This window comes from Tachysurus fulvidraco, chromosome 3 (assembly GCF_022655615.1).
Source record: "Tachysurus fulvidraco isolate hzauxx_2018 chromosome 3, HZAU_PFXX_2.0, whole genome shotgun sequence".
Lineage (NCBI taxonomy): Eukaryota > Metazoa > Chordata > Actinopteri > Siluriformes > Bagridae > Tachysurus > Tachysurus fulvidraco.
In genome coordinates, this window is record NC_062520.1 from 19,657,886 (window position 1) to 19,677,744 (window position 19,859).

Sequence of the window (19,859 nt, forward strand, 5' to 3'; positions counted from 1 at the left end):
AGTACAATTCCACAATAGGAAACAATGTTAGTGTCCTATATAGAACTTAAAATTGTAATAACTTTAGTCTGACAAATAATTCATAAAATAAGTCATCAAGGAACATTTTCATGTATCATAATTTTCAAGTATCTTCACAATGCAATATATGGACAGATTAATTTATAGCTAGGAGCTACAAACAGTATATATGCAAGCATAAAAAGAATACAAGAGCCTCATTAACACAAAGAACTTGGCTAAACACTCAGGAAAAGCTTTCTTAAATGGCTCCAGGAATGTCACAGATTCAGTCAAATCAGTAATATTTGATTAAATAAAGAAATGTCTCAGCAGATATAAAAAGGCAGATACATTTTGGCTCTCATAAGTACTGTTCAGGATTAGAAGATACATGTTTCAAAAGGTATTATTTGTGATCTTGGTCACCTGCTGAAAATGTAATAATGCACCCCTGCAGGCTACCGTTGAATGATGTTTCTCAAATGTTACACTGCATTTCACTGCAGTTTCCTCCATGTCAAAAAATAACCATTCATACACTGTGAATTTTCATCGGATAAGAACTGAAAATGAGCAGCAGGTGCTGCTAAGTGATGATCGGTGCAATTGGTCAAAAAGAAATAGTATTTTATTTAAAAGCCACCAGAAGTGCTATAAAAGATCTGGCATTTTAATCACAATTTGATTCTACTCTCCAACAAGAAAAAAACCTTTAAAGTCCTAACAAACAAAGTGCTTCCTGTGTCAAGTCAAGTCAAGTCAAGAAGCTTTTATTGTCATTTCAACCATATATAGCTGTTGCAGTACACAGTGAAATGAGACAATGTTTCTCCTTCATTAACTGTGTGTGTTGTGCATCTATTTTCTATATAAATCTATAATCATTCATTCATTCATTTTCTACCGCTTTTCCGAACTTCTCAGGTCACGGGGAGCCTGTGCCTATCTCAGGCCTCGTCGGGCATCGAGGCAGAATACACCCTGGATGGAGTGCCAATAAATCTATAATCTATAATCTATAATCTGTCTCTTCAGTCTTGACTAACATGCCTTTCTAGGATTTTGGTTTATATACAAACCACTCATAAATGTAAACAGCCTTTAAAACAGCGATTAAAATACTATAGCTGTTTAGTCTCCACTAAAACAAAGTTAAGGTACTGAATGTTGCAGTAAACACATAAAGCATGCTGCATTACACCCACATTAACCAATGTTGAAACTGGGCCCACAAAGATCAATATTAACCAGCACTTCAATTAAAATATTTATGTTCTTTAACCGGATAAAATCTGAGCTGAGGAAAAAGAATGAACATTAGTCTTGTGCATTTCATTAATATTTTAAAAACTTCAGGTCCTATATGTGTAATTCGATCTTATTAGTGCTAACACAGACACAGTTCTCACAGACATTTGAAACACACTGAGAGCTTTTCAGCACGTTATGAAAGCATCTATGCAATGATCCTAGTGGGATCATTGCATAGATGCTTTCATAACTTGCTGCATGAATATGAGAGGCCAGACAGAGATCCACTAAGATGACCAACAATTTGACAAGTCAGACAGAGCCTGCATCAAGTGGATCCCATAGAGCGGCCACTAAGACTCCGGTGTTATGGTAAGTTGACTTGGTAAGTTGACTTTAAAATGCATATCATTCACTGTCAGTATAAATCCTGGAAACTGTATGTACACATGAATACATGCATATATTGTACATCATCCACTCCATGTGTTTCATTCGTTTACATTTACATTTACAGCACCTTATCCAGAGCAACGTACATAAGTGCTTAAATCTCTCATTGGATACAATAATGGTTCACTAGGTTGCATACTTAAGATACCACGAGTTTAAAACATTGTTCAAAGTTACAATGAAAAAGTTTCAAAGTTTTGTTGTTGTTGTTGTTGTTGTTGTTGTTGTTGTTGCTGTTTTAATAAATGCAGAAGATAGGGAAAGAAGTGCTAGTTGAAGTGTTTTCTGAATAAGTAGGTCTTCAACCGCCGTTTGAAAATAGCCAGTGGCTCAGCTTTCCGGAACCCTAGGGGAAGTTCATTCCACCACCTTGGTGCCAGAACAGAAAAGAGTCTTGTAGTATACTTGCCTCTTACCTTGAGAGATGGTGGAACCAGTCAAACAGTGCTGGTAGATCGGAGCGTGTGGGGTGCAGTGCGAGGAGTGGTGAGGGCTTTGAGGTATCATTCAATATTATTTACTTATCCAAACACTTAGTTATATTTAGTTACTAATGTTAAGGTGCTAATACTTTTTTTTTTATTATTATTCTTCGTTGTCTATCCCAATACTGTAAATAAATAAATAAATAAATAAATAAATAAATAAATAAAAAAGTCATATTCTGCCACCTATTCTGGCGAATTGTTTTTCAGGCTGTAGTGATGGCTTCATTTGGAATATGATGGAAAGAATGGGATTGAGCTGTGTTATTACAGCCTGTAAAAAAAAAAAAGCCTGAAAAATCCTGTAGTTGGACACTTGGAAGAAGTACCCTCACTGAACTTTAAATTGAGCTTCTCGGTGCTTTAAGTTGCACAGACTGGGAAAACTAAAGAAAAGATTGAATGAAACAATACAGAGCATATCTTCATGCCCTGTCAAACCCCTATGTGTTTGATGCAGTTAACACGTGTTTCCAATAGGGAACATTTTTGTAGAGGAGATGTCATCATATCCTTTATGAATGAACTGGATGGAAAGAGTTGGTGAAAAGCCAATAGTTGTACAGTACCACACATGTCCAAATTGTGAATGCCAAAATCTTCTGTAGTTTTGATGGCTCTTCTTCTTCTTATACAAAACATAAGTGGCAGTTTTTCCAATTAATATGTATATGTGTATTGTCCAATAGAGTATTTTACTTCTCAAAACCAGAACACATAAAACTAAATAATTTATAGCAATGAATCAAAAACTGATGTTTGTCTTTAAACAAGCTAAAGTGATATTACAACAAAGTGAATAAGTACAGTAAGTTTAATCTATATTGCCCTTGTTGTAATAAAATTAAAAAAATAATACAATTAAATTAATAAATGGATGCATCAGTTTAATAGTACACCAAATTGTGAATTATCTTCTGCATTCTGGAGAGCCTCCAGGAGGTAACAACCATTTACTTAGCAGCTTTCTTGTTGCTCCCTTCTGGAGACAGACGAATGCTAAAAACATCATCTACCTGGTTAGCAGTCAGTTTATTGGGATCATAGCAGAACAGGGGTGAATGCTGTCTGGATACCTTCAGATTTTCTCCAAAACTCCAAGATTTTTAGCAGTTGCCCTTATACAGAACGACATACAAAAGGTCCTTTGAAGTCTCTATCAATGAATACATTACACTAGTTCACTAGGTCACAGACCTAGAATACCATCAACCTAACTAAACTCTGTTCAGATTTTTTTTTAATATACACATAAAACAAACAGGTAAAATAAGCACTAGTTTAAGTCTCAAAATGACAAGAGACTCAACAAGTACCTGAGCAGCCTGTATAGAAATAGCCTACTCCTTGTACTTATCATGTACTTGTACATTTGTGCATTGACAATTTGTTTCTTTTATACAAAAATCTTAGATTTTTTTTAGGCTTGTTTAAGACCATGTTGGTGAATAGGTATAATTCTGATTACTATTCTGATTAACCTGATTTTAAACAACCAACACAGAATACCTACAGATCCCTTTTTCTTATTGACCGCACAGGCCTCAGACACCCTGCATTGGCCAAGTAGTCAAACAGAGGTGCTAATAACTCAAGTGTTTTAGGCTCTTTTAGATATCGAGCAGCACAAGGAGCAGCAGAAGAGACTCCTTCTATTATCAAGGTTACTTATTAGTCTGTATAATAACTTGATGTCCTCCCAGTACATAACAGTGCAGCTTTTTCCCATATTTCTACAATAATATAAAAAAAACAAGGAAAATACACTTTGCTTTGACTACACATAAACAGTGATAGTGTGAAAAAAGTGAGAATTCTTTCAATGGTCAGACTCATTGGACTGATACGCCCTCTCAAAATGGAAAACAGCAACTTAACACTTTAGTAAAAAAACAACTAATGCAATATAAGTTTTAGCATCCAACTATTAAATGACATTTCTGTCTTTTTCCAAAAGTGTCAGCTATGTCTTCTAGGAGTGGCTTTGCTAAACAATCCATCAGAAGGTAAATTCTACAGGTTAGAGAAAGTTTGGTGGTGGACCTAGATTTATGAAGCTTTCTGCAGTGGTTCTGCCAGCTGTGTAGTACCAGTCCCCTCTTAGAGCTTAAAAATAATGGTATAAAAGGAAAATTATATTGATAGACACATAACTATTATCAACTACATAAAAGTATACATTTCATTGTGGTATCAAATACTTGTAAATCTGTTCAAAAATCACCATAACTTGAAATCTGTTCATTTTAGCAAAACAAGTCATTACCAATACTACATAGAGAGAAAGGTTTTTTTGTTGTTGTTGTTTTTTTGTTTTTTTTTTTTTACTTTTCCCTCAAACATGGGTGACATGGCAAGTGTCAGCAGCCTCAAAATTACCTACTTGTCCCCCCCAAATCAACCCCTTCCTCATTTTTCCCAACGTTATCTGAGAATTTTACACAGATCATTGAGTGGGGGTAATAGGATACCCTTTGGAAACTCTGCATGGCTCCATCACATACTGCAAAATGATTGATATTAAATCTGCACTGCTGGTTTGTGTTAATTTTGCTTGACAGTTACATCAATATCTCAGGAGTGGGATCCTATCTGTACTATAAAGAGATGACAATGTGGTGCTAAGACATACTGTAATTTGTAAAAACCCCTATACTGAAATTTGTACAATTGTAAGCAACTGATTAATCTAAAATGTGTATGCCATAATAATAATAATCCAAATATCAAAGATTAAATTATGTCATTCTTAATATTTATTCTGATTTCTCAAGCTTATATTCTGTGTGTGCTACTCACAATTGAGTCTCTACACTCTTCATATATAGCCACGAGTGTTAAATATTAAGAGAAGTCTTCATCGTGCTGTTGCTAGAGTTGCCATCACTTTTTGTAAGACCTCCATCATGAACACTATTTCCACAGTAGCCATCACTTCCTTGTATAACTCTTCACCTTTTAACAGCACTGCTAGCAATGTGGTTTGTGCCATAGCTGTCTTCATCACTAGTAGTGCCAAGGTTGCCTTCTCCATTGTGATTGCTAAAGTTTCTAACAGCCCTTCTGTTGCCATGGTTGCTCAATCTTAAACAGAGAAAGAAAGAAGACCAAAAATATATATCAGAAGCAAAAATTACAGCTTTGTTTAATTACTGCAAATAACCATACTAAAACCTTTGCTTGTGGTTCTCGATGTTGTACTGTAATTGCTCTAAAACCTTTGCTTTCAGTAATATTTACTGTATACTGATACATTCAATAAAATGTAGGCATTATTACATATGTTAGATATATAAATTTTGATTTAAAAAAAAGCAAACTTACTAAAATGGTCATTGATGGTTTCAAATATAGGGCTATGGTCTTATAAACCTTATGGATTAGCATCCCATTCAGCTTCTGACACTCCTGGAGCTTAGGGGACACTAATTACCACAAGTCATTAGAATCTGGAGGCTAGAAAAGACAATGTGCATATTACAACAATAATAAGTGTTTTGTACAATGTTGTTAGAGAGTGTGTATGTGTATCTTCCTGTTTTCTTCCTGTGAGATGTGTGAGTGAATTCTTCATTGTAAAACAAATTATTTGGTTATATTGTTACAGGTTTGTAACATGACAGCAAACTTGTGTTTCTTTGTTGTTTTTGTGGTGAATTAATAAATATTACTATTTACTAATCACATTAAGAAGAAAATAAATAGGCCTTTATCAGACTTGATATCATTGAATAATTTTATAATTGTCTGGTGATCCCAGGCCTTCTGGAATTCAAAGGTATTAAAGATGTGCCCATGTTTTTGTAACCATAGTTATGAACTTTGTTGTAAACTACTCTACATGATGCATTGGGAGTAGTATTATGTCCTTTCTGGAATGGTCAAATGTAACTGGGGGGTACTTTGGCTTAGTGGTTAGCACATTCACCTCACACCTCCAGGGTCGGGGTTTGATTCCCGCCTCTGCCTTGTGTGTGCGGAGTTTGCATGTTCTCCCCGTGCCTCGGGGGTTTCCTCCAGGTACTCCGGTTTCCTCCCCCGGGCCAAAGACATGCATGGTAGGTTGATTGGCATCTCTGGAAAATTGTCCGTAGTGTGTGATTGCATGAGTGAATGACAGTGTGTGTGCCCTGCGATGGGTTGGCACTCCGTCCAGGGTGTATCCTGCCTTGAAGCCCGATGACGCCTAAGTGACCCGGGGTAGTTCGGATAAGTGGTAGAAAATAAGTGAGAGTGAGTTTTTTCATGTGGACTACTATTAGTCCACATGAAAAAAATGCACTTTAATTCAGAGACAAGAAAAGTAGAACATCAATCTTGTACAAAACACTAAGCGTCAGGTCACATTCTGTAGGTATCTTAAGTATGGCATGTTTGACAACAACAAAATATTACCAGTCACTCCTCATCAAACCTCCTCTCTTCTTCCACAGCCCAAGGTGACATATTACATCTCATGACCAAATAGATTTTACAAATAGATTTAGACTACTAATTTGCCGTTTCATATTTTACAAATAATTGGATTAACACAAGCATACAGTATAAACAAAACCATAATGGGTGATTGTTCCTCGCTGAGGCCAGTAGATTTTTTAAGTACTAGCAGGCTCTTGAGAAGACACAAAAGTTGCTGTATTTTGAAAAATGCTCCATTTATTTTTCAACCACCTACTGGTTCTAGTGCAATGCCTGCAGGTTCAACTGATATTCTCTTGCATAATGTTTGAATGATCTTCACAAGTGTGTGAGAGGTATATTTGTGTGAGACAGTTGTTCATTATAATACATTATTGATTTTTACTTTCGTGTGTAAGAGGTTTTTAAATACAATGAATAGTATGTAACAATCATTTTTCACTTGTGTATGTGCGAGCATTGCACTGCGTGTGTGTGTGTGTGTGTGTGTGTGTGTGTGTGTGTGTGTGTGTGTGTGTGTGTGTGTGTGTGTGTGTGTGTGTGTGTGTGTCCCTCTCGCTCTCTTACTCACTCACACATCTTTCTGTTTAGGAATGTGACGTGCAGCCCGACGTCCTCTCAGAGAGCTAAGAGACTCGCGGACTCACGTCAGCACCCAGGTTTGTACTGCGTATTAAAGCATAACCCTGTCAGACCTTCACACTTCAGACCAGCACTGCTGTTTCCCACATTTTTTTATCCTTGTAGTTTTCAGGACAAACTTTCCTTCTATGTGCAGCATTTGATACTCACGCATTTCAGCATCATGCATCCAACCATTCTCTGGGCAACCCTGATTTGTATTGTTCTGGCTGAAAAATCCCCTCGACTGAAATTTACTGTGCAAGGTAAGACCCTGCTTTTCTTTCCCACTTTGTTTTCAAGTCGTTTTGTGGTAAACATGATAAGCAACGTCAACTGGTTCAGTTACGGAAACGTCGCGTGCTGCAGGCGGACAAAAACGCCCTGTTTTCCCCATCATTGCCTTTGTATTGTGAAGTACACTAATAAACTCATAAACAGTGCTCATATTTATCATTTGCTACTTAAAAAATATCCAGGTATAACGAAAGGTCTTCTGCTCATAAATAAATAAATACATGGGTAAATGAATGATGGTGTGCCAAGCTGATGTTAACATACTTCTGGAGCTTATGTATAGGAAATAGGTGCTGATTTATTGGCTTTAGTTCATGTTTGCATTGTATAGACACTGAATATAACAATCAGGTAGAGATATGTTCGATGCTACATGAGCTTGGAAGCCTATTCCATGGGCCCAGTGTTAAATCAATACTTATTTAGATTTGTAAACATCATTTCTCCATGATAGAACGTGCACAGGTGGCAGTCACATGCGACACCGCTGTATTAATGATGTTTAAATGTGTAATGAGTTGAAGCTTAGAAAACGAAATCACAGAAAAACACTACGCACACTGCGTCTAATTAAAAACAAGTAAAAAGCTGAATACACTCATGCAGTGTTCATTTGTGTAGACATAAATAAATAGGTGTTGTGTATGTGTGTGAGCTTTAATACAGCGGCTTGTGCTGTATAATCCTGTAGTCATGACATGTTTCCCATTTTTTTCCCAAAACCCATTTTTTTATATGTTCGTATCCATGGTAACGACATCTTGACATGCGTTGGTGTTTACTAATAGCCTAGATGATGTCGGAATGAGAATGAAAGCCAGACCAGCCTACATGCAACCTACTGACACGAACAGGACAGGAAGAGGGTCGTGGCTTGACTGCAAAATCATATTCAGTAATCCGCTAGCTACTGGTCAGGTTCAGACTCGCTATGTGTTTGTGTGTACAATATTACACCGTTTTAATTCCGGTATATGCTATTAAAGCTATGAGTAGTGGATGCGCGAGCTGCAGCGCTGCATTGCAGGTAGTACGAGCTAATGCAGATGATGCCGTTGCAGCAGAGAAAAGGTATTTCATAGACAAAATAGAAGCACAGACGACCTAGTAAAAGGCACGCGCGCGTGCACACACACGCACACGCACATTACATATTCTGTGCACGGTCAAGTCCTTTTACAGCCATCGCGGTGATGAGATATATGATATAAATCTTCATGATATAAATCTTATTCTGGATAATTATTTTATGGAGACTTTTCTTTATGCACTTTAATAAGAATACAGATTTGTGTTGTATTTCCATCTCTCTTTTTTTGTCGCTTACTGTAGTATGTGGGCTGTTTCATGGCTGTCACGGCAAATGGAGAGCGGCTATCGATCTCTGTTCGTGCTCTCTATTATTCAGAGCACGTCTGTATTCACAAAAGAGGGGCCGTGCGATGCCTTGTAAAAATATATACAAGATTGGCTGGAAACATTCTATTACTGGTCTTAACACTCTAGTTGTTACTTCTGATACGAAACACAGGCAAGAAGCAAGACCTGTTGATGAGTACTTTTAGATAAGAAGCACTGCATATACATACATTCATATACATACATACATACATACATACATGCACACACACACACACACACACACACACACACACACACACACACACATATATATATATATATATATATATATATATATATATATATATATATATATATATATATATATATATATATATATATATATACAGCATTTGGCAGACGCCCTTATCCAGAGCGAGGTACATAAGTGCTTAAATCTCTAACATTGAATACATTAATACTGGCTCGCTATGTTACATACTTAAGATACCATCAGTTTAAAACATTTGTTCAGAGTTACAATGAAAAAGTGTCAAAGGTTTTTTTTATAAATGCAAAAGATAAGAAAAGAAGTGCTAGTCGAAGTGTTTCCTGAATAAGTTGGTCTTCAACCGCCGGGCAGCTGCATTTTGGCTCATTTGCAGAGGACGGATTGCGTTCATAGGTAGACCTGCCAGCAGTGCATTTCAGTAATCCAGTCTAGAAATGACAAGAGACTGAACAAGTACCTGAGCAGCCTGTGTGGACAAAAATGGCCAAATACTTCTAATGTTGTAGAGAAGAAACCGACATGAGCGAGTCACATTAGCAACATGCGAGGAAAAGGACAGCTTATTGTCCATGGTTACCCCAAGGTTGCGAGCTGTGGCTGAATGGGGAGATCAGATCGTTGTGCAAGGATATAGCAAGATCATGACCTGGGGATGAATCACCTGGTATGAACAGTTCAGTTTTGCTAGGATTGAGCTTTAACTGATGAGCAGTCATCCATGATGAAATTTCTGCCAGACATGCTGAGATCCGGTCAGAAGCTGTGGCATTTGAGGGTGGGAAAGAGAAGATAAGTTGTGTATCATCAGCATAGCAGTGGTAAGAGAACCCATGTGAGGAAATAACTTCACCAAGAGGGTGAGTATACAGGGAGAAAAGAAGAGGACCAAGTACTGAGCCCTGTGGGACGCCAGTGGAGAGTCTGCGTGGAGCAGATGTCACTCCCCTCCATTTTAACTGATATGAGCGTCCTTCCGTGTAGGAAGCAAACCATTCCCAAACTGATCCACAAATCCCAAGACTCCTGATTCATGGCTGTCACGGCAAATGGAGAGTGGCTATCGAACTCTGTTTGTCCTCTCTATTATTCAGAGCACGTCTGTATTCACAAAAGAGGGGCCGTGCAATGACTTGTAAGAATATATACAAGATTGGCTGGAAACATTCTATTACTGGTCTTAACACTCTAGTTGTTACTTCTGATACAAAACACAGGCAAGAAGCAAGACGTGTTGATGAGTACTTTTAGATAAGAAGCACTGCAATGTTTCATATACATACAGTACATACATACATACATACATACACACACACACACACACACACACACACACACACACACACACACACACACACACACACACACATATATATATATATATATATATATATATATATATATATATATATATATATATATATATATATATATATATACATACACTTTGTACAAGGCCCTGACCTTCTATTATCTTTCAGAGCCGGCAAGGTTTCACTTCGCAAAGCCTGAAAACTACATGACCATATACCACCAGCAGGGGAGTGATGTTCTGTATGTGGGGGGGCAAGCAGTTATTTATATGATCAACTTCACCCAGAAAGGAGTGCAACATAAAGAGGTATGGGTCTAAAACTGACACTGAACTCAAACACTCCCCTATGTACTGTACTGTATGTGATTAAACATATAACTATATGTAGAAACGCTGGCTATAGAAATTAGATGTTGGAATGTAGACTGATTATGATTACTGATTACTGATGATTAGGTTCATTTAAAAAGAAAGAAAATAAAAAGGATTCCAGTATTTTTTTTTAACTTTATTTATATTGTTATTTATTCACACAGATATCTGCAGTAGCTGATGAAAATTCCAGACAAAGCTGTCTTGCCAAATCAGTATCTAAGGTAAAAGAGACTCATACAACTAAATGCATTTTACCATTTGTGAATATATATATACTGATATGAAACACAGGCAAGAAGCAAGACCTGTTTTTGAGTACTTTTAGATAAGAAGCACTGCAATGTTTCTCATATATATATATATATATATATATATATATATATATATATATATATATCGACTGCGAGTATATATATATATATATATATATGTATATATATATATATATATATATATATATATATATATATATATATATACATACATATATATATAGATATATATATATATATATATATATATATATATATACATATATATATATATATATATATATGTATATATATATATATATATATATATATATATATATATATGGATGTTTAGTGAACAGTGGCCTAATTTTCATTTGACAGAAATAGTCTAATGTGATGGGAAGCACATCACTCGCAGTCGATTGAATTAGGTTATGTTTTAAGGTCAATGGCAGACACAGTTTTGCTTGAAAAAATAAAGTCTCTTTTCAATGATCAATCAAATATTTTAAGAAAATCTCTGCAATAAAAGTACTGTACCATTCTAACTGTAATGTGCTCTTTCCTTCTACAAAGATCGAGTGTGACAATTTCATCACTGTCATTGAGAAAGTCAATGACACCTTTGTGGTGTGTGGGACAAATGCAGGCACCCCAAAATGTTGGTTATTGGTAAGGTGCTAATTATTTTTGCACATAGAAATACATTTTAGAAGAAATCATTTTATTTAGTTATTTTATTAATACCGCACTATGACTTGTACGTTGACATTCTGTAATTTGTAAAGAAAAAATTTTACTTTTACCAAATTCATATGTTTAAAGTGAATTCATCCTAATAATGTTGCTATTTTTCCAAAAGCTCACATTTCCAGGTTAGATGTTATATTAAATAATTAATATTACAATGTTGACAGTTTACAGGAATAACAGACAAAACCTTGGGTAAAAAGTAAGGTGAATTTTTTATTGATTTACTAAAAGTGTCTAATGAGTCTTATATACATCTGTTCATACATTTGGAGTTTCAATTGTGGTTTTTGCTGACACTACACCACCTTAAGGAAGCTCATAACATCTTATAGTCTAATGTGGTGCAGGTGGTGTGAGTGCAATATACAGTATATGTTAAAATTTTGTTTTTTTTTCAGGAGGGATGTGTATAAAATAAGCAATTGCTATTACTTAAAATGCTTTGACTTAAAGTTTACATCTTCTGGTGTACATCTCTAGGTGAATAACTCTGCACTCATCAACATGTCTGATAATGCACAGAGGATATCACCCTCAGATATTTCCCCGACCATTCCTTCTCAACGCTCTGTCAGTCTCTCAGCAGGTAAAGTGGCGTGTGTGTTCACTGGTCATGAATGAAATGGCAAACAAATTAATGAAGTTAATGAAGATTTGTATAGTAGTATTATTTTATTAGACATCTTTAAATGCCCAGCATTTCTTTTGAGCATTACACAATGTTGCTATTGCACAGTTCTCTCTTTGTGTTTTTCTGCCTTTCTCAGGTGGAAGCCTGTATTCTGCTTTGTCAGCTATGGGAAAACAGCCTGGCTCTATACGTCGCACATACAGCACTAACAAGCTGCTGAAGACTGAGAACAAATGGCTGTCGAGTGAGTGGGCTAAGGTGTTACAAACTGTGTTAAAAAGTCCTGAGGAAAACACAAGCAGTTCTCATACAACCTGGTGACTGCTTAATACAAAGACAATATTTCAGCAATGATGATTATTCCGAGCACAGTTCATGATACTGTTATCATATTCAATTTACAATATTTATGTTGATAAACAATGTTGCACAAACTGCAGGAATTTATTATTATTTTTTTCATATATCCATTACTAGTACCTTTTAGTACAAAATTGAACAATGTATCTAAATATACTGTGCCCAGCCTAAACTCAGACTTGGACCCTTAGAACATCTGTGAAGAGTCCTGACCTAAGATGACATGCAGTCTGATTAAGATTGAAAAGAATTAAAATGTCGATTCATTTACATTTACATTTACGGCATTTTGGAAACCCGTATCCAGAGCGACATACAGTACTAAAGGGCTTAAGTCTCTATGGGCCTTTTTAAACCTGGTCACTTCATGTATTTTCTCTGATCCGATAGCTATCTGATTTGTTAAAACTGTTCCATTTACATTAGGCCACATAAATGCGTCTTGCCGAATCGGATATCAATCCGATCTTTCTACTCCCGCCCAATATGCAAATATATTTCACCTCAATTTTGGGGTAATTGAAATGGAACACACTTTGGTGTATGCGGTCAGCATTTACTGTTTGCTGCATTTTCGCTGGCGGCAGCAGTGCATTTTAAGACCCAGCGAGACACCTGGGTGAAAGATCGGAGCCAGCACTGTGGGAAAACATATTTGTTTCTGGCGCGATGTACGACTCGCGAGTCACCTGCGAGTGACGTACTTCTGTTTGTAAACCATGAACAACCACATGCATTTACACCTGTCCAGTTTCATCTGAAATGCATCCCAGACCACCTATTGAAGTGGTTTGTGCAATCGGATTTATATCCGTCTCGAAACCGTTTCGGAGGGCATTTACACCTGGTCTTTTGCTAGTTGAAGTGTTTCATGAATAAGTAGGTAAAGTATTATACTGTCATTTGAAGATAGCCAGTGACAGCTGTCCAGACCCCTACAGAAAGTTCATTCCACCACTTTGGTGCCAGAACAGAAAAGAGTCTTGTAGTATACTTACCTCTTACCCGGAAAAATGGTGGGACTAGTCGAGCAGTGCAGGTACTGTAGCTCTGAAGGTGCAAGGTGCAGCGTGAGGAGTGATGATGGCTTTGATGTAATAGGGAGTTGGTCCATTTTTGACATTCTAGGCAAGCATCAGTGTTTTGAATCTGATGCATGCAGCTACCGGAAGCCAGTGGAGTCACAGGTTGAAAACAAGTCGTACAGCTGCAGTTTGGATCATTTGCAGAGGACAACTTGCGTTCATAGGTAGACCTGCCGGCAGTGAGTTGCAGTAGTCCAGTCTTAAGATGACAAGAGACTGAACAAGTACCTGAGAAGCCTGTGTGAACAAAAATGGCCAAATACTTCTAATGTTGTAGAGAAGGAACCAACATGAGCTTGTCACATTAGCAACATGCGAGGAAAAGGACAGTTTATTGTCCATGGTTACCCCAAGGTTGCAAGCTGTGATATTGCAAGATCATGACCTGGGGATATATCACCTGCAATAATCAGAAGTTCAGTTTTGCTAGGATAGAGTTTCAACTGATGAACCGTCATCCACAATTATATGTCTGTCAGACATGCTGAGATCTGAACAGAAGCAGTGGTATCTGAGGGTGAAAGTCAAAGAGTCTGCATGGAGTGGATGTCACACCCTCCATGTTACCTGATATGGGCGTCCTCCCAGGTTGGAAGCAACCATTCCCACTCTGATCCACAAATCCCAAGACTCCTGAGGGTAGACAAGATAATCTTGTGGTTGACCGTATCAAATGCTGCTGAAAGGTCGAGGAGGATAAGGACGGATGACTGCTTGGCTGATCTACAGTAGCAGCATGTAGTTTCTCAGAAACATGCAAAAGGACTGTCTCTGTCGAATGTGCTGTTTTAAAGCCAGATTGGTTGGGATCTTGGAGGTTGTTTTGTGAGAAATAGACAAACAGTTAATTATAGACAATGCTTTCAAGAATTTTTTAAAGAAATGAGAGAACTGATACTGGCATGTAGTTACTGATGTCTGATCGATGCAAAGTAGATTTCTTCAGGATGGGAATAACCCTTGCTCTCTTGAAAGTAGTTGGTACATGACCAGATGTTATGGATCCATTGATGATAGTGGTGATGAAGGGCAGAAGGTCTTGCGCGATGGTTGGCAGCATAGTGGAAGGGAGTGGATCCAATGGGCAGGTGGTAGGATTTCATTTACATATGTTTACATTTACATCATTGGGCAGACGCCCTTATCCAGAGTGACATACAAAAGTGCTTAAGTCTATGGATACATTAACTCTGGTCCACAAAGTCACATACTTAAGATACCATAAGTCTATATAAGGAATGAGGGCTTTGAGGTAAGAGGGAGCTGGTCCATTTTTGGCTTTGTAGGCAAGCTTCAGTGTTTTGAATCTGATGCGTTCAGCTTCCAGAAGCCAGTGGAGGGATTGCAGCAAAGGGGAGGTATGCAAGAACTTAGGCAGGTTGAAAACAAGCCATGCAGCTGCATTTTGGATCATATGCAGAGGACAAATTGCATTCATAGGTAGACCTGCCAGCAGTGCGTTGCAGTACCAGATGAGTTGTTTGCAGTACTGGATGAAATGTTTTCTGCTGCTACGGTTGAGAAATGTGACAACGAAAGAGCAGGGGAATCCTGACTGTGAGATGTAGGTGCAGTCGGGGCAGAAGTGATGGTCCTGCAGATTTTCTCAATCTTCTAGTGGTAGAAAGAAGCAAAATTTTCTGCAATCAGGAAGGATGAAGCAGGTGGATTCGGGGGGGTTGAGTAGAGAAGAGATGATGTTGTGGAGCTTACAAGGGTCTTGTGCCAAATCTTCAAGCTTTTCCTCGTAGAAAAAAGTCTTGGCAGAAGTGTAAGGTAAGAGTCAAGATCTGCATCAAGTTGTGATTTCTTTCAGATGAACTTAGCTCTCTTCGATTGTTGCGCAACACACCTGAAAGCCAAAGAGCAGAACAAGATGTTTTCTTGGATTTAGTGGACAAAGGGCAGAGAAAGTCAATGGTTGAGGAAAGAGAGGAGAGGAAAGTGTCTGTGGCTGACTCCAAGGTTAGTGAAGAAAAGGACTCAGGAATAGGAAGAGATAAAAGAGTGCCATCAGCTACAGAAGAAGGGGAGACAGAGTGGAGGCTGCAGAGGGCAAGAGAGGGGATTGAAAGTTAGTTTTAGGTAGGATAGGGAGTGTGATGGTGAAGGATACCATACCTGTAGAGATTTATCTATGAAGAATTTCAAACTGTATATTCCTGCCGAATGGGCTTTTACAAAGTACTGCAAAGTACTGCTTAAAGGGTCTGTACAGTTGTATAATCGAGAGATTTTAGTTTTTAATAATTTAACAAAAAAAAAAAGTGATTAAAAACCTGTTTTTGTTTTGTCATTATATGCTACTTTGTATAGCCTGTTGTTAAAAAAACAGAATGGTCTCTGCTTTGGATTGACCACAGCCCTTTAAAAGTCCATCAGTTAACAATAGTGAAGGTTAAAATGCTTTAGTTTATGGAAATATCAGCTCTCTCCCTCTCTCTCTCTCTCTCTCTCTCTCTCTCTCTCTCTCTCTCTCTCTCTCTCTCTCTCTCCCTCTATCAGACCCTCAGTTTGCAGGAGCTGCTGTAATTCCTGCAACAAACCAATACAATGAGGTGATCTATATTTTCTTCAGTGAAATCAACAAGACAGCTGATATGGATGAAGAACCATACAGGGCTCGGATAGTGCGAATCTGCATGGTAACCAAGTCTAGCGTATTTGCTTAGGTTTATTGGTAATATTGTGTTTGTTCCAACCAGCAAATGTTTGTAATATCCATCATGTGATCCATCAAAAACAACTTTTGTAATTGTAAATGTAAAAATGTTAAGTGTTAAAGGGTTTAAATGTAGCTATTGATGGTTAAAAGTGTGTGTGTGTGTGTGTGTGTGTGTGTGTGTGTGTGTGTGTGTGTGTGTGTGTGTGTGTGTGTGTGTGTGTGTGTGTGTGTGTGTGTGTGTGTGCGTGCGTGTGTGCATGCATGTGTGAGTTAGAACGATAATGGTGGCACAAGGACAGTGCTGCCTGACTCTTGGACTACATTTCTGAAGGCTCGTGTCATGTGTGGGACAGACGGCACCCCTCAGCACTACAATAACATCAAGCGAGCATTTGTTCTCATATCTCCACAACGTATAGGTGTCACGTATGGACTTTTCTCTAATGCTTGGTGAGTGAAGTAGCACTACACTAATACATTTTTAAAATTAAAATAAAATTCCACATACTTCTCACATATTTGTAACAAATGCCAAATATTTTATTAGTTTCAGCTCAACTCATAACAATTGTATGTGTCGTTTTGCAACAGGGGCACAACTGTTGTCTGTGCGTACTCAATTTCAGACATCGACATGGCATTTGCTAAAACAGAGCGTCAACGGTCCAACGACCCAGTCACTCGAAATCTAGATGGAATGGTACACAGTGTTCACTTTTACATCCTAAATGATTCCAAAGTATATGTATGGACAAGTATTTGCATGTGCACACAGTTTTATCTTACCCAAGCTGATACTTCATAAAATATTATATCATTGCATGGCAATCTCATTCTATACTTTCCAATTTGAATCTCATCAAAACGACTGGATCTCTGCCTCCAGTGTGGTCGTAGGAATCATACAACAGCTCAGTACGTAAAAATGCTGGAAGTGATGAGAGATTATCCTGAGATTGAAGACACAATACTGTCAGTGGAAGACGCTCCTCTGGATCTGCCCACTGAAGACCATTTCACACACATTGTGGCAGACAGTGTGCTCACAGTCAATGAAGAACATTACATCGTCATCTACCTGGGCACAGGTGGGAGAAAAGACCAAACCTGTAATGCTCTTACAGATTTGCAGTCATCACAAAGAAAAGTAATTGACTATTTATTTTCTGAAAATTTGCTGACATATTGAAAGGGTATTGTCCTTGTAGACCACAAAGCATTGGCTTTCAGAATGCAGAACATTTTTAAAACCCTACAGAAAAATTCATCTTAAGCATCTGAATGTTATTGTTTCTTTAGTGTTACTTTTCTTGTGTTGTCTAGATACTTAAAGATGGTTTCTTTATTAAGATCACTAACTCACTGATTAAGAACAATTAATACAATGTGCATGTTTCCCTCTGTTTTACAGAACAGGGAAAAATTCTAAAAGTCCTTCACACCAATGAAGAAGTTTTTATTATATCGCAGTATTCTCTGTTCCATAATGAGGGGCCCATCATTAACATGGCCATCGACTCACAGAAAGTATGTGTTCCTTCTTCTCTTTTGTTGACCAACATTTCTACCCAGAAAAAAATTATTTTAGTGCAGGGTGAGAGTGTTGTGAGAGATTTTGCCAGAGAGATTTTTGACTCATGCAGATATGTGAGAACTGTTTTGAAACGGCTTTCAAGGTTTTTTCATACTTTATTGCTTCCAGGGTCACCTTTACATTGGCACTGCGATGGAAGTCCAGCGCCTACCACTGGCTGACTGCAGTCGATATGGAGATACTTGCAGGGAGTGCATTCTCTCCAGAGACCCATACTGTGGATGGGACTTGACCAAAAAGCGGTGCCTGGCTATTCCGGCAAACTACAATATCACTACTGGGTATGGTTATTGTTTCTCCTTGTTTAAGAAAATACCAAACATGTTTCACAAGACAGTTTTTATCTGTTTAGTAAATATTATCTTATTTTTTCACACAGTGGAATACTACAGAGTCTTGACAAATCTAATGCCTCAGTTTGTGGGGACACTGCAGGTAAGCAATAGAAAAATGTCAAGACATGATTTAGCTTAAAAGTTGCCTATATTTTTTGCTGCTAAACACATATAAGCCGTTATGATTGCCCTCTTGTGGAGCTTAAGGGTTTCTTTTTGTTGTAGATAAAACATCATTTACATCATGCACTTTCTTTACAATGCAAAAAATATTTAGTGCCTACTAGGCAAAACCAGGCTTGCAGTAAACTCTCTGGAGTCATCACTTTTTCTCAGAGGTGATCTGAGGTTCCACCACAAACTTTAATAAAATCTGACTGTTCCCAGACTTTTTATTCACAGACTTATTAAATCTAATTAATAAGTAATGATAACAGTTTTTGAGATTATATGAAAAGGAAAATGACCAGACTTTCAGTTTCAGTGGTGTAACAGCAACAACAATGGGGAATTAATAACAATAAATCATGTTTTTTTTTTTTTTTTTGTCATTACAAAAAACCTAATTGATGAATTGAAGCAGTACAATTCTTAACTAATTATTAATAACTTGTTTTAAAATTCTCTTCTAATTATGTATCAGCTTTAAAGATACGCAGTACAATTCCAAAGGAAGTGCGGATGCACAAAGATGGCCCAGTCCTGTTGCCATGTCCCGTTCGCTCCTTCCATGCCACGTACAGCTGGGAGAAGGACAACTGTATTAAGCGATACCCCTGTACCATCTCTGGCTCATCCTGTGTGCTTGGCTCAAATCCTGATCTGCCCTTGAAGGAGGGTGTATTCCGTTGCATGGCCACAGAGAGCGGCCTGAAACAGGAATTGGTGTCATACAAGCTGGTATTTAATGCTGGGCCTTCTGCCACTTCATCGGCTATCAAACTGGCTCTGTCTCTACTGCTGACCATCATTGGCTTCTGCCTACATTAGCCTGCTAACACACTACCTCTGGCTTTTAATAGAGATGATTGGAGCACTATTTGATACCAAGGTTAGGTTCACAAAACAAATCTTTACAAGGTCTGTTTAGTCAAAGGAATGTAGGTTTTAATGTCTAATTACATCAGGTGAAGCAATTATATTTCAGCCTCAGAAAAATTGAAAACATATCTGAATGTCATTTTGTACATATCAGTGACAGTTTGAGAGGATAACTTAATGCACTGAGCTACACAATGGTCTCACTGCTTTGTGAACCTAACCTGGGAAACAAGCAGCAGGCCTATCTATTCTGCATACACCAGATGATTTATACTTCTAAATTATGGATCTG

At 37.7% G+C, this 19,859-nt stretch overlaps 1 protein-coding gene across 2 annotated transcripts; it reads left to right on the top strand.

Moving 5' to 3' along the window:
* Window positions 1-6,927: 6,927 nt before the first annotated feature.
* si:ch211-113g11.6 (uncharacterized protein LOC559008 homolog) lies at window positions 6,928-19,754 on the top strand. Of its 2 annotated transcripts, XM_027149873.2 has the most exons (16): window positions 6,928-6,946; window positions 7,203-7,270; window positions 7,359-7,498; window positions 10,641-10,780; window positions 11,011-11,070; window positions 11,680-11,775; window positions 12,337-12,442; window positions 12,624-12,731; window positions 16,438-16,577; window positions 16,872-17,047; window positions 17,189-17,297; window positions 17,484-17,685; window positions 18,009-18,124; window positions 18,300-18,472; window positions 18,571-18,626; window positions 19,170-19,754. In XM_027149873.2, exons 3-16 carry the CDS (start codon window positions 7,417-7,419, stop codon window positions 19,514-19,516), a joined length of 1,911 nt encoding a protein of 636 aa, XP_027005674.1. In that variant the 5' UTR covers window positions 6,928-6,946; window positions 7,203-7,270; window positions 7,359-7,416; the 3' UTR covers window positions 19,517-19,754. The 2 variants fall into 2 exon arrangements, with proteins under 2 accessions (XP_027005674.1, XP_027005675.1); XM_027149874.2 differs by lacking the exon at window positions 6,928-6,946 and having other exon boundaries at window positions 7,197-7,270; window positions 7,390-7,498.
* Window positions 19,755-19,859: the final 105 nt, after the last annotated feature.

Excerpts from the sequence above, each read along its gene's own strand:
- si:ch211-113g11.6 (XM_027149873.2), top strand. The coding sequence starts at position 7,417 with ATGCATCCAACCATTCTCTGGGCAACCCTGATTTGTATTGTTCTGGCT. Across the intron at positions 11,776-12,336 it reads CCCCAAAATGTTGGTTATTG|GTGAATAACTCTGCACTCAT; the intron begins GTAAGGTGCTAA and ends GTACATCTCTAG. Across the intron at positions 12,732-16,437 it reads TGAGAACAAATGGCTGTCGA|ACCCTCAGTTTGCAGGAGCT; the intron begins GTGAGTGGGCTA and ends TCCCTCTATCAG.